We start from the raw sequence: 15232 nt of genomic DNA, 5'->3' as shown, positions 1-15232 counted from the left end.
AGGCGGCTCCTACCCGAGCTTCCACTAAAGGGAAGCTGCAAACTCAAGTCTTGTCCTGAGATTCAGCATCACACACAGAAGCACAAGGACACGCAAGGGAAGACGGGAGGGCCGGAGAGAGCCCAGCGGGGAGGACGCTGGCCTTGCACGCGGCAGCCCGGCTCCGGCCCCAGCACTGCCCAGAACCAAGAGAGAAAAGCCAACAAACGAAGCCTTTCACCCGCTCAGAACCGTCAGCCTCAGCCTGGCCGGCGTGGTCCTCCAGCGCCAGAGCACGGCCATCCCTCGGGAGTTCCAGCAGCGAGGGCCGTGAACCAGTGCCACGGCCAGAGCGGGGTGCCACGGCCAGAGGGGGCGGCCACGGCCCAAGAGGGAGCCGTGAACTAATGCCATGCCCAGAGCGGGGGTGACCTCGGCCCGAGAGGGAGCTGTGACGGCTGCACTCACTCCTGCCCGCGGGAACGGAACGCTCAAGGGTCAGCCTCTTCCCGGGACACGGGAGGAGGCAGGAGAAAGGTGCGGACGCGCATTCTCCACTCCGATCACGTCTGCGCTCGATGCCGGGAGAGACCCAAAGACCAGCCCCCGAGAAGCCAGAGCTTTCGGGGGGCAGCAGGGAGGCCCCGGGCACTCGCCAGGCGCCTTCTCAGTTCTGGAAGAAGCGCTCTCAGGGGCTGGAGCGATAGCACAGCGGGGAGGGCGTTTGCCCTGCACACGGCCGACCCGGGTTTGATTCCCGGCATGCCATGTGGTCCCCTGAGCCCCGCCGGGGTAATTCCTGGGTGCAGAGCCAGGAGTGACCCCCGCGCATCGCCGGGTGTGACCCAAAACGCCCTCCCCCAAAAGAAGCGCTGTGAGAACGAGTGGCTGCTCCGGAGGACACGGGGGAGCTAGGGAAGGGGAACGGAGGGTCTGCACGGCGATGCGAGCCTCACCCACACACCCCACCCCTGCCGCGTCCCCTGGCAGCCACCAGCCCAGGCCCAGCCTGGCGGGGACAGACTGGGGGCTGACACAGTGGCTGATAGTGATGCAAGGGCTTGTGGTGGTTGGTGGTGGTGGTGGTCGTGGCGGGATGGTGGCGGTGGCTGAGGGTAGTTCTGGTTTGTGGGGGCAGCTGACGGTGCTGGCAGATGGTGGTGGGTGTGGCTGCTGATGGTGGTGGCTGATGGTGCTGAGGGATGGTGGTGGTGGTCATGGTTGGTGGCAGTGGAGGGTGGTGGGTGGTGGCGGACAGAAATGAGTTCCGGGAAGGACTCGTGAGCACTGTCTGCAGGGAATCAGTGAGCAGTTATCTTATCCTACTTCCAGCCTAGTGGGGGCTGGGCACTGGGTCCGTCAGCGAAGGGGTGCCTGGGAGATGGTTCTCAGCCCGAGAGCTGGAGCGGAACCGCACAGGGAGCACAGCACATCACACCTGTACTGCCCCATCACACCTGTACTGACCTATCACACCTGTACTGACCCATCATACCTGTACTGACCTATCACACCTGTACTGCCCCATCACACCTGTACTGCCCCATCACACCTGTACTGACCCATCATACCTGTACTGCCCCATCACACCTGTACTGACCTATCACACCTGTACTGCCCCATCACACCTGTACTGCCCCATCACACCTGTACTGACCTATCACACCTGTACTGACCCATCATACCTGTACTGACCTATCACACCTGTAACTGCCCCTTCACACCTGTAACTGCCCCATTCACACCTGTAACTGCCCCATCACACCTGTACTGACCCATCACACCTGTACTGACCTATCATACCTGTACTACCCCATCACATCTGTACTGACTTACCATACCTGTACTGTCCCATCACACCTGTAACTGCCCCATCACACCTGTACTGACCCATCACACCTGTACTGACCTATCATACCTGTACTGACCCATCACACCTGTACTGACCTATCACACCTGTACTGCCCCATCACACCTGTACTGACCCATCACACCTGTACTGACCCATCACACCTGTACTGTCCCATCACACCTGTAACTGCCCCATCACACCTGTACTGACCCATCACACCTGTACTGCCCCATCACACCTGTACTGCCCCATCACACCTATACTGCCCCATCACACCTGTATTAACCCATCACACCTGTAACTGCCCCATCGCAGCGGTACTGCCCCATCGCGCCTATACTGATCCCACCCAAGTCCTACCTGTGTGGCCCCTGTGTCTGGTGCCCTTTGCGGGGGCATTCCCTGGGTGTCACCATATGCAGCCTCAGTGTGGGCGCCAATGTCCACCACACACTGGTCCACGTGCAAGGCAGCAGGCTGGAGTGGGCTGGAGTCCGTGAGCAGGGGTGAGGGGATGAGGGGGAACTGGAAGGCACCCAGGGCCGGGGTTCCAGTCTGGTTCTAGAGCATTCCATGTGGGAAGACATGCTGAGTGAGGTCCGCAGACCCATCCTCCCCTCCTCCCTCCGCCAGAGGCTACATGGAAATGAGGGCAGGGTGGAGGGGAGGCCGCCAAGGGCCCAGCTCGCGGCTCACAGCTCGGATCTCGTCAGCCGAGGTTCCTCAGGAGCTACCCCTGCAAAACGCATTTTCATCCAACAACCCTGAGGCCACAAAACCAGGCCCACCTGGCTCCAACCCAGAGCTGTGCAGAGCGAGACGGGGCTGGAGCGAGCAGCCAGTACGGGTTCAACCCTGCACTGGGCCTGGTCTCCCTAGCCCAGCAGCAGAGATCGCTGAGCACGGAGCCAGGAGTCAGCCCTGGGCCCGGCGAGAACTGAGCCGGGGCGGGGCCAGGATGGAGTCATGGGCGGGACCGGAGGCGGAGTCAGGACTGGCCTGGAGGGCAGGGCGGAGCCGGGGCAGAGTGGGGTCGGAGCCAGGAGGGAGCCAGGGGCAGGGGCGGGGCCAGGAGGGAGCCAGAGGCAGGGGCGGGGCGGGGCCAGGAGGGAGCCAGGGGCAGGGCCAGGAGGGAGCCAGGGGCAGGGGCGGGGCGGGGCCAGGAGGGAGCCAGCGGCAGGGGCAGGGGCGGCCAGGAGGGAGCCAGGGCCAGGGGCGGGGCCAGGGGCAGGGGCGGGGCCAGGAGGGAGCCAGGGGCAGGGCCAGGATGGAGCCAGGGGCAGGGCCAGGAGGGAGCCAGGGGCAGGGCCAGGAGGGAGCCAGGGGCAGGGGCAGGGCGGGGCCAGGAGGGAGCCAGCGGCAGGGGCAGGGGCGGCCAGGAGGGAGCCAGGGCCAGGGGCGGGGCCAGGGGCAGGGGCGGGGCCAGGAGGGAGCCAGGGGCAGGGGCGGGGCGGGGCCAGGAGGGAGCCAGGGGCGGGGCGGGGGCGGGGCCAGAGCGGAGCTGGGCGGGGCCCGGGGTGCACCTGCCTCCTCCGCAGCCCTGCGCGCCTGGCCGGCCCCACACTCCATCGCAGAATCACTCACACCCACATCTTGTCCCCCGTGAGGCTCCGAGTACCTGGGCCACGTCGTCCACCCTGTCCCGCGGTCTCGCACCCGCCCCAGCCCCGGGCTCTGGCCGTCCTCACTGCCGGCCCGCGCCCGACCTGCTCAGATGTCTGGTGAGTGAGGCCCGGGTACCGCGGCCCCAGCCCCGCGTCCACACTGAATCAGGGCGGAGCATGCGCCGCTGAGGGGCCGTTCTCGGGCGCCTGGCCGCTTCCGGTCCACGGGGCAGCAAAGGCCCAGCACGGAGTTTCCGCCGTGAGACACACTCGGTGGAAGTGCAGGTCACAGTGTCCCCCCAGTCTGGGGCCGCAGACTCCCCTTCTCAGCAAGCACAGCACCCAGCACCCCAGAAACCCTCTTCTTGGGCTGACAACTGAGGGTACAGCCGACTTGCTGTGCCCCGGGCAGAGGCGGACGCGGGGTCCCGGGAGGTGTGTGGCCGCCAGCATCAGCAGCCACCCGGCCCCACGCAGCCCCGATGCCAATCACGACTGCCCACAGGGTCGGGGTGCAGCCACCTCCCACCATAGCCCTGCCCCCGGGTGCCCCCACCACATCCGATGGGGGCGGTGTCAGGGTGGGGCCCCGCGAGGGCCCCCCAGGTGCCAGGGCAGAGCGGGGCAGCTGGGCCAGGTCTCAGGTCGGCTTCCCGTCAGCTGGGAGCTGCTGAGGCGGGAGGGCAGTGGGGTCCTCTGCCCCCGGAGGCTCAGGACAAGCCCCCAGCACCCGCACACGCAGCCTGAGCCCAAGGTCTGGCTGCAAATCCCACTTCAGCGCCCAGACCCTCAGGCTCCGAGCACTCGCCCCTGCCAGCGACTGGGCCCCAGAGCACGCGAGAGCGAACGTGGCCCCAGGCGGAGGTCAGCCAGGGCGTGCGGGAGGGCAGGGCCGCCCTGCTCCCATCCTGCCACGGTCCAGGCGAGGTGCTCAGTCTCCCCACCTCCCCCGAGCCCTGTGTCCCCCACGGTCCTCTCACCACACAGGGCGGAGACTCAGGCAGGACTCCGAGGACCCCCCACCGCCCCCTAGACCACGGCCCAGCACCCACGAGAGGCTCGTGGAGCAAAGCCCAGGCCCAGCAGGGGGCGCCTGCGACCCTGGGGTTCCGGGGTCCCCCTCAGGGCCAGCTGCGTCAGTCACTCAGGGGACAAGCTCTGATACGTCGGACGGAGCAGAGGCGTCTGGAGGCAGCCCCTGAGGCGGGCAAGGAAACACCTCCCAGAGGGACGCAGGGCTCAGACAGGGGACAGGAAGTGACAAGGCGGGACGAGCAGGCCTGGCTCGCCGCAGGGCCTCACTGTGCAGGGCCGTGACCGCCAACGCCGTGTGCAGTCCTGGGGCACTAGGAGGAAATGGGGTCCCGGGGGCTGAGAGAGGGCAGGCGAGGATCCTGGGTCCTATCTGGTGGTTCTTCAGTGGCCCAGATTATCTCAAGGAAAGATGTTAACACAAAGTCAAAATCAGAGACGGAGAGAGAGCACCGCGGGTTGGGCCCTGGCCTTGCCGGCGGCAGACCCGGGTTTGATCCCCGGCACCCATCTGGCCCCGAACCCCGCCGGGAGTGATTCCTGAGTGCAGAGCCAGGAGTCAGCCCTGAGCACCACCAAAACAAATAAACAGAACCAATCCCTGGCCCGGAGGCCCTTCCCTGGAACCCGCCCCAGACCGACTCTGGGACGAGGGGTGCCAGGCGGGCCAGAGCCCCCCGACAGGCCGCAGACGCAGGACAGGGCCAGGCGCCTGGGGAGGGCGGGAGAGCGGGCAGCTCGGGCTGGGAGCAGGATGGGGACAGCATCCGCGTGGGGGCAGTGGGTGGGACGCAGGCTGAGTGCGAGGACGCAGGGGCGGGGCTGCCCCTCGGCCAACAGAAGGGCCGAGGCCCTGGGGCTGGCTGCCCAGCCACACAGCGGTGCTCCAGTGGACACTGGCTGAGTGGCCTGCACGAGGGCCTGCGACGCGTCCGGAGCTCGGCAGACGGTGCGGGGGGCAGGAGCGCTGGCCCCACCCCACCCCCTCCTCACTCCCTGGACACGGGCGCCCAGGCAGCCGGCCGGGAGGAGCCGTGACGCGCCCGGACTCCGGGTGGCCAGCGTGATGTCGGGGGTCGGGAGGCGGCAGGGACTGGGACGGGGGCGAGAGCCCACGGGCAGCGGGCAGCGGCCGAGACACGCCACCCTGGAGACACGCACCACACGAGCCCCCCGGAGGGCGGCCCAGGGGCACAGTCTCCTGTCACGGCCACGCGCGGGGCCACAGGCTGACAGGGGCCGCAGGACAGAGCTGCGGCCAGGGGCGAGCAGGCCCCGCCCAGCCCAGAGTGGCCGGCTGTGTGACAGGCTGACAGACGCTGCCCGTCTCAACCGTGGGGCCGGCCCGGGCCACGCCCCCACCGGCCTCACCCACGCCAAGCCACGTGCCCAGCGCTGGCCTGGCCGGCAGACAGAGGGCAGCAGAGCTGGTCCCAGCAGCTCTCAGCACCCAGCGAGAGAAGCAGCGGGGAGGTCCCGGGAAGGGGTCTTGCACTGGCCCCCCCGCCCCCTGCCTGCACCTCAGCACTGTCCTGACCGCCCCCAGCCGAGGGGCACACGGCCGAGCAGATGGGGAGCAGGCCCCGGCCTCCTGCACGCGGGCACATAGTCCCCTCGCCACGACACATAGGGCACACGCCATTTCATGCATGGGGCATGTATGCTCTGGGGCAGAGCCAGGCTGGCACCATGCATGGGCACGTGTGATCTGAGAGGAGCGGGTGCGATAGCTCTCTCAGAAACAGACGTGGAAACACGCAGGCGGTGTGGGGTGTGAGGGGCCAGAGCCTCACCTGGAGCCTGCAGGTAAGGAAGCACCAGGTGAGGACACAGGCGGGGACACAGGTGAGGGGGCACAGGTGAGGGGGCACGGGCGAGGCACAGGTGAGGGGGTGCAGGTGAGGGCACAGGTGAGGATACAGGTGAGGGGGCACAGGTGAGAGGACAGGTGAGGGTGCACAGGGGAGGGGGCACGTGTGAGGGGGCGCAGGTGAGGGCACAGGTGAAGGGACAGGTGAGGGGGCGTAGGTGAGGGCGCAGGTGAGGGGGCACGGGTGAGGAGCAGGTGAGGAGGAGCCGGGTGTGGGGGCACAGGCAGGCGCGAGAAGCAAGGACTCTTCCGTGAGGAGCAGCTCCTGACTCTTCCCCAGGACCCCCTCAGCCCCGAAGTCCTGACCCCAAACAGCCCCAACAGCCCGATGCCCCGCTCTGCTCACCACAGCAGAGTAAGACTGGAACCCAGGCCCGGGGTCAGAGGAGACAGCGCTTCCTGGGGGTGCGGGCCGGGGTCAAACCTGGGCCTCTCACGGCAGAGCTCAGACCAGCGCCCAGCCCGTGACGGAGACGCTTCACGCTGAAGACGGGGACAGGGAGTAAAGCCCAAAGGCTCTTGCATCTCTTTGCTAACACAACGCGCTCACAGGGGCTGGTGGCAGCTGAGACACGGGGCCAGTGGGGGCGGGGGGACAGCAGCGGGGAAGGCGCCTGCCTTGCACGGGAGGGACAGGCGTTGGGGAGCCCCTGGTCTAGGGGGAGTGCCAGGGGTGTGGTTCCCAAGCAGTGCCAGGAGTGATCCCTGAACACTGCTGGATGTGGCCCCAAAACCAAATAAAAAAATGAATGAAATAAGATAGTGGACTAGTATGCGTGTCATTTACTTTCTGGGCCACACCCGCAGTGCTCAGGGCCGCGTGGTCTCTGCCCCACGGTGCTGGGGCTGGAGAGCACCAACAGGCTGAGCCTGGGCCCGTCCCTGTGCCCCTGGCCCCGAGCACAGCTGAGAGCAGCTCCCGCCCCATTGAGCAGAGAACGGGGTGTCACCTCATGCACGAGAGGCAGAGGGGCCCGAGGGTGCCACACAGACCCCGTGACCGTGCCAGGCCACGTCACGAATACTTCCTGCACCAAACGAATGCAGAGGAAGTTAACGGAAGCACCGGCCCATCTGCCCAGTGGGCCCGGGCGGCGCTGGGTGGGCGCTGCACACGGGCACGTGGGCGGGACCCCGTGACCACAGCCCAGCCCTGTGCAGCTTCCTGGCGGCGGCTGCAGGCCCACGAGGGGCGGCCCGGCCTCACGCAGGAGATGAGATACTTTCAAAGGAAGCATGTGCGGGTCGGAGCCCCGGTGCAGGGGGGAAGAACGCTTGCAAAGGCCGACCCGGGTTCAACCCCAGCACTCCACAGGGTTCCCTGAGCACCGCTGGGGTGTGGCCCCAAAGCTAAATAAAACAAATTCATAAAATAAAAATACTGCCCAGCTTTTAGTTTTTGTTCTGTGTTTGTTTTGGGGCCACACTCAGTGAGTGCTCAGGGGTTACTCCTGGCTCTGTGCTCACAAATCACTCCTGGCAGGCCTGGGACCCTATGAGGTTCTGGGTATCGAATCCAGGTCAGCTGCATGCCTGGCAAATGCCCTCCCCACTGAACTCTGGTTATTTTATTTTATTTTATTTATTGTTTTTTGCTTTATGGGTCACACCCTGAGATGCACAGGGGTGACTCCTGGCTCTGCACTCAGGAATTACTCCTGGCAGTGCTCGGGGGACCACATAAGATGCCGGGAATCGAACCCGGGTCGGCCGTGTGCAAGGCAAAGACCCTCCCCGCTGTGCTATTGCTCCAGCCCCACTGTGGCTATTTTAGAAGGAAAAGTCCTCCCCAGCGCCAGGACCTCAAGGGGCCCTCGTCCCAGCCCCCCGTGCCCTGTCCAGCCTGGGCAGGACCCCCACCTCGGAGTCCTGGCAGCTCTATGACGAGGCACAGCCCGCAGAGCACCCCCAAACTATGCACACGGCTCCCTAGCTCCACCCCGTCTCACACCCGCCTCAGAGGGCTGGAGGCAGCGAGAGCACTGTCCCCCGAGCAGTCCCCCGCCGGGGGGGGGGGGTGGGCACCGCAGGCTTAACCACGAGCTCTGAATCCCAGAAAAAGAGAAAGGACTTACTAGCATGCTTGTCTGCAAGCATTATAAGCGTGTTGGAAATATCGCGTCGTCTATAAAAGCACACTACTTTGGCCTCCACGTTGCCCGCTGCAGTCTAAGAGATAAGAAAAGGCAGAGTCATCTCACTGCGCATGGTTGGCACCACCGCCACACCCTCACACACCCTCGCCAGCTCGCAGGGCGCCGCCGGGGCCCGCAGGGGCCGCTCCACACGGCACCCCCCGCCCGGGGCACTGGCGCCGAGGGCAGCGCGGCCTGTCCTCTCCCGGGCCCCACGCCGGGCTGCCGGTGCCCTCGGCTCACCGGGCAGGGCAGAGGGGCGAGACGGGGCGTGCTCTCCGCAGCTGGGGGTCTGCACCCACGGGGGCACCCGTGCCAAGCCCTCAGCTCCCAACACGCCAAGTGCGGCCTTGGTGGCCCGGTGCTGACACGCGTGCTCAGAAATGCTGGGTCGCGGCACGGGGCTGGGCTCCCGGCCCTGAGAGCAGCCCCGGGCCCAGCCCCCGAGAGGAAGCTCACGCGCCACAGGGCGCCTGCCTCAAGCCCAACACGGCACGTGGCCGCCCGAGCACTGCCAGGAGTGAGCCCCGAGCACAGGCAGGCAGGCAGGCAGGCAGAGAGGAGGAGGAAAAGAGAAAGAAAAACAACAAAAGGCCAGAGCGCCCCTGGGCCAGGAAGATGGCAGGGACAGGAGGCGGCCTCCGAGCACCGCCAGGTGCGGCTGCCCCAAAGCTAGAACAGAACAGACCCGCAGAGCTAACGGTGAAGTGCAGAATGCTCCGACACTCCCGACAAACTGCAGGAAAGTTACAGAGCTGGGGCTGGAGCGACAGCACAGCGGGGAGGGCGTTTGCCTTGCACGCGGCCAACCCGGGTTCGATTCCCAGCATCTCATAGGATCCCCCGAGCACCGCCAGGAGTAACTCCTGAGTGCAGAGCCAGGAGTGACCCCTGTGCATCGCCGGGTGTGAGCCCCCCAAAAAAGTTATCAGAGTCTCTGGGCTTGGGGGGGGAGGTAGTAGTCCTGCAGAGGGGACGGGGGCATCATTTGCTTTGCACATGGCTGACCCGGGCTCAGCGCCCAAGTCCTGACAGCAGCAGAGCCGGGGGAGGAGGGGAGGAAGGAGGGCGGAAGAGGGAAAGGAAAAGGGAAAATGCTGCCTCTCTAAGCTGCCAGTCCGTCCGTCCAACCGAGGGCTTGTCTCAGGCTGTCCCCGCACTGCAGGGCCGGGCCTCGTCCCCGTGTCCCCGCACTGCAGGGCCAGGCCTCGTCCCTGAGTCCCCGTGTCCCCGCACTGCAGGGCCGGGCCTCGTCCCCGCGTCCCCGCACTGCAGGGCCAGGCCTCATCCCCGCGTCCCCCCACTGCAGGGCCAGGCCTCGTCCCCGCGTCCCCGCACTGCAGGGCCGGGCCTCGTCCCCGTGTCCCTGCACTGCAGGGCCGGGCCTCGTCCCCACATCCCCGCATCCCCATGTCCCCGCACTGCAGGGCTGGGCCTCATCCCCGCGTCCCCGCACTGCAGGGCCAGGCCTCGTCCCCGCGTCCCCGCACTGCAGGGCCGGGCCTCGTCCCCGTGTCCCCATGTCCCCGCACTGCAGGGCCAGGCCTTGTCCCTGAGTCCCCGTGTCCCCGCACTGCAGGGCCAGGCCTCGTCCCTGTGTCCCCGCACTGCAGGGCCGGGCCTCGTCCCCGTGTCCCCACACTACAGGGCCAGGCCTCGTCTCCGTGTCCCCGCACTGCAGGGCCGGGCCTCGTCCCCGCATCCCCACACTGCAGGGCCGGGCCTCGTCCCCGCGTCCCCGCACTACAGGGCCAGGCCTCGTCTCCGTGTCCCCGCACTGCAGGGCCGGGCCTCGTCCCCGCATCCCCACACTGCAGGGCCGGGCCTCGTCCCCGCGTCCCCGCGTCCCCGCACTGCAGGGCCAAAGCAGGGTCCTCGAGGGCGGAGAGAACTCAGCGGAAGAATCTGATGCGCACCAAATCCTGGCTCGAGCCCCAGTACCACCTCCAAGGGGGCTTCAGGTGTGCAGAGAGGAAGGCCCTGGGACCGTACAGCCCGAGCACCACCAGAAGCAAACCCAGCACACGGCCCCGAGCACTGAATCCCAAGCACCACCAAAGCAAACCCAGAGCTGATCCCTGAGTACCAAGCCCCAAGCACCACCAAGACAAACCCAGCACTGAGCTCCAAGTACTGAGCCCTAAGTACCACCAAGACAAACCCAGCATTGAGCCCCAAGTACCGAGCCCTGAGCATCACCAGAGGCAAACCAAAGCACTGGGCCCTGAGCATTAAGCACCAAGCACTGCCAGGTTTGGCCGAAGAACAAAAACCAAACTTCCAGGGTGGAGAATCAGCTCAGCAACAGAAGGCGGCGTGCACTCGTGAGCGCCTGGGTTCCCGCTGGCAGAGCCAGGCCGGCGCCCGAGCACTGCCACCCGAGCACTGCCGCCAGGCCCAGGGAAGGGCCCCCGGGCCACACCCGCTAAGTCGCTCTGCTTCTTACTTACAGTCTCTCTCCTCAGGCCCACAACATCCCCGCTGCCCGCCGACAGCTCCAGGGTGGGAGCCCGTCACACGCCAACACACATGCACACGTGTGCACGCACACACAGCAACATCCATGTGCGGCTCACGCTCACTCACACCGCCTGAAACAGGACAAAGGGTGACCCTCCGTGTCCTGCATCAAGGGCCCCGACACAGCCACAGGAGGAACCTTCTGGAAGGTGCTGCAGCGCCAGCGTAGACCGGGAGAGGGGAGGCCCCGCAGAGCCCGACAGGCACGTGGCCAGCCCCCAGCTGTCAGGCACAGGGCCCCGGGCGGCTTGGCCCTCGCCCCGGCCCCTGTAAGGGTCAGCGGCCCTTCCGGGCAGACTCGGGGAGAGGAAAGCAGGGAGGCGACGCCGCCGGCCAGGGCTGCCAGCGGATGCTCCGTACCGAGAGGCTCGGGGAGAGGCTCGAGCCCCTGCACAGGCGCGGGGCAGCAGGACCGCGGCCTCAGAGACAGGCCGGGCCCACCCTGGGGCGTCTGTGTGCTTCGGAGCAGGGAGCAGGGTGGCCTGTGAGACTGGGCACTGGCTGTCCAGGAGGTGCTTTCACCCAGGGGTCTCGTAAAAGGGATGTTCCAGGGCCCAGGGGCCAGACCAGGGTGAAGGCGCCCACACGGCCCGCCTGGTCCCATCCTCTGAGTGCCAGGAGTCACGCCTGAGCCAAGCCAGGAAAAGTCCTGAGGATCCTCACACAACACGCAGGTACATATATGTTCACATGCACGCTCAGACATGTACACATGTGTACAGTCATGTGTGCACATGTTCCTACATGCACCTCCAGCCACATAAATGTACTCACCTTTATACTTACACATGCGCACATCACACAAATGCCTTCGTGCACACATATAAACACATGTGTACACATCAGTCACACACTCACACATGCTCATGATGCACACGTGTGCACATGTGTGCACATACGAACGCATATACACTGACACACATATCCCCCATGTACACACATGGCGCACACGTACGCTCTCACACATGCCCCTGCCCCTGCACACGTACACACACTTCCCCCAGAGGCCTACATTCTCCATCACACATCACCGCCCCGGACAGCCCGGCAGTGCCCACAGCCCGTGTCTCTGCGGGTGGTCCCCGGCTGCCAGACGCCCCCCAGGCTCAGTGCTGGCGAGGGCTGCAGGGGCAGGGCCACTGCCCGGGGCCCAGAGCCCACCCCGGTCACATCCAGCCGTGCTGGGCATTGAACTGGAGTCACGCCCCCGACCCTGATGCCTCGCAGGCCCGAGACACCAGGACTCTGGGGGGACGCCAGCAGCCCGCAGGGGGTTCTGCCGCCCAGGTCCCCACAAGCTGCCGCTGAGCCCACCGGGCCCAGGATTCTGCCCCGTGGCTCCAGGCGGGCCGCCGGGCTCCTGCCAACTGTCCCACTGCCACCAGGCTCAACCGGAGTGTCCAGGGCTGACCAGGCCTCATGGACAGAGCCACGCGCCAACGGCACCATGCAGTTCGCCCGGCCAGGATGAGGCCGTCTCCCCTCACCGCCGGGCTTCCTCCTCAGGCAGGAAGAGGAAACACTTGGCTCAGAAAAGGAAGAGAGGAAGGGCCGCGAGCACGGCACCCTGGCCAGGCACCGCGGCCAGCGGCCACTCGCCCCGGGAGGCTCAGCATGCCCGTTCAGAGCAGCGGCCAGGCACCGATGCGGTGCTCAGGGTCAGCGCCCAGCTCGAGGGGCCACAGCCCTCGACCTGGACCCCCGGGGCCCGCAGCCCACCCTGCCCTGGGGTCCCGCAGCCCACCCTCCCCGGGGCCTCCGCCCAACCCCGTACCTTGCTCAGCTCCTCGATGCGGCGGATGAGGTAGGGGTTGCTGGAGGAATTCTCGAAGTACACGTAGTCTGCGGTCAAAGGGAGGGGCTCTTAACCCTCGCACCCCAAAGCAGCCCCTGAGCCCCTGGCACTCCCCCTAGACCAGGGGCTCCCCAACGCCTGTCCCTCGCGTCCTTCCTCCCGAAGGGGCCAGGACACGGCAGTCGGCAGGCCGGCCAGGACCCAGTGCCCAGCGCGGCCGCCCGGAGACAGGGAGCGGGGCCAGGCTACCCCTCAACTGGGCAGGAGAGAAGGGACAGACGGGCAGGGCATGGGGCTGGGGGCTGGGGGCATGGGGCGGGGGACACGGACAGGGGCCAGGGGACGGGGCTGGGGACAAGGACAGGGGCTGGGGGCCAGGGCCAGAGAGGGGGGCTGGGGGCAGGGGACAGGGGACAGAGGCAGGGACAGGGGCTGGGGGACAGGGGACAGGGGGCAGGGCCAGGGACGGGGGCTGGGGAGCAGGGGACATGGGCTGGGGACAGGGACAGGGACAGGGGACAGGGTAGGGACAGGAGACAGGCAGGGACGGGGGCTGGGGGGCAGCGGACAGGGGGCAGAGGCAGGGACGGGGGACAGGGGACATGGGCTGGGGGACAGGGACAGGGGACAGAGGCAGGGACAGGGGTTGGGGGACAGGGGACATGGGGAAGGGCCAGGGCCAGGGACGGGGCTGGGGGACAGGGACAGGGCCTGGGGTCAGGGACAGGGGACAGAGGCGGGGACAGGGGCTGGGGGACAGGGGACAGGGGGCAGGGGGCAGGGCCAGGGACGGGGGCTGGGGAGCAGGGGACATGGGCTGGGGGCAGGGACAGGGGATAGAGGCGGGGACAGGGGCTGGGGAGCAGGGGACATGGGCTGGGGCAGGGACAGGGACAGGGACAGGGCAGGGACAGGAGACAGGCAGGGACGGGGGCTGGGGGGCAGCGGACAGGGGGCAGAGGCAGGAACGGGGGACAGGGGACATGGGCTGGGGGACAGGGGACGGGGCAGGGACAGGAGACAGGCAGGGACGGCGGACAGAGGCAGGGTCGGGGCTGGGCGCAGGGGACAGGGACGGGGCCCGGCCGGGCTGGGCGCAGGGACGGGGCTGGGCGCAGGCGCTGGGCCCGGGCCGGGGGCTGGGCCGGGCGGGCGGGCTCGCCCCTTCCCCGCCCCTTCTGCCGGGTCCCCCTGCCCGCCGGGCCGCTGACCTGTCCCCTCCGCGCGGCCTGTCCCCGCCGAGGGTCCGGCGGGCGGGCCGGGCCGGGCGGGTTCGGGCCCGGCGGTGCCGCAGGCCCGGGAGGCGCCCCCCGCCCGCCCCCGCCCGGCCCGGCCCTGCCCGCGGCCCCCGGCCCGGCCCGCCCGCCCGGCGCCTCCTACCTCCGACCCGGTACATGTTGGCCGCCATGTCCGCGGGAGGAGGAGGAGGAGGAGGAGGAGGAGGAGGAGGAGGAGGAGGCAGGTGCAGGGGCGGGGCGGGCGGGCGGGGACAGCGGAAGGGACGCGGCGCTGCGGGCGGCCGGGCTGCGCGGGGCGCGCGGGCGGGGCTGGGCCGGGGGCGGGTCCGCGGGCTGGGGCGGCCCGGGGGTCTCCTGGGACGGTGGTCGGGGCTTTGCTGAGGGAGGGTCCGGGCCAGGCGGTGCCGGGCCGGGGTCAGGGGCAGGCGGTGCCGGGCCAGGGTCCGGGGGAGTCTTTACTGGGACGGGGTCCCGGGGAGTCTTTGCTGGGCCGGGGTCCGGGCCAGGCGGTGCCGGGCCGGGGTTCCGGGGGAGTCTTTGCTGGGCCGGGGTCCGGGACAGGCGGTGCCGGGCCGGGGTCCTGGGAAGGGGAGTCTTTGCTGGGATGGGGTCCGGGGCAGGCGGTGCCGGGCCGGGTCCGGGGGCCTTTGCGGGACTGGGAACCTGGGGAGTCCACACTCGCCCTGGGAATGTTTGCATATACACAGACACATGTATTATTGCACACGTGCATACATATACACATACACATGTGTGCACATGCATACTAGGCAGAGACTCATACATGCACAGAATTACATACATATACACTCAATGCACATGTACACACATATGTACTCTCATATACATGCACACACAGTATACACATATTGAATACATACATACACATGCTCACAAACATACACACCCACATATTTACATACACACATATATACACCTACACACATACATACACACACTCTCACATATGTACATACTCACACTCAGTACACACACATACGTGCATACTCACACACTCAGACACACACATACATACACACAGACATACGTACATACTCACACTCAGACACATACATACACACACTCACACATATGTACATACTCACACACTCAGACACACACATACACACACAGACATACGTACATACTCACACACTCAGACACATACACATACACACACTCACACATATGTACATACACACTCAGA

General features: G+C 66.9%; 1 protein-coding gene across 3 annotated transcripts in view; it reads right to left on the bottom strand.

The window, feature by feature from the left end:
* The window catches only part of MTA3 (metastasis associated 1 family member 3), a 46255-nt gene extending 31991 nt beyond the window's left edge, over window positions 1-14264 (bottom strand). For 2 of the 3 annotated variants that reach the window (XM_055122777.1, XM_012934385.2), the window contains exons 1-3: window positions 14168-14264; window positions 12767-12834; window positions 8413-8506 (exon numbers count right to left, since the gene is read on the bottom strand). In XM_055122777.1, coding sequence (XP_054978752.1) covers window positions 8413-8506; window positions 12767-12834; window positions 14168-14195 — 190 coding nt within the window. In that variant the 5' untranslated portion in view covers window positions 14196-14264. Of the gene's footprint in view, window positions 1-8412; window positions 8507-12766; window positions 12835-13998; window positions 14065-14167 lie in introns of those variants that run through there. The other variant, XM_055122778.1, reaches the window with a different exon arrangement.
* Window positions 14265-15232: the final 968 nt, after the last annotated feature.

This window comes from Sorex araneus, chromosome X, assembly GCF_027595985.1.
Source record: "Sorex araneus isolate mSorAra2 chromosome X, mSorAra2.pri, whole genome shotgun sequence".
Lineage (NCBI taxonomy): Eukaryota > Metazoa > Chordata > Mammalia > Eulipotyphla > Soricidae > Sorex > Sorex araneus.
The sequence above is the reverse complement of the archived record's forward strand: the minus strand, read 5'-3'. Positions and strand labels throughout refer to the sequence as shown.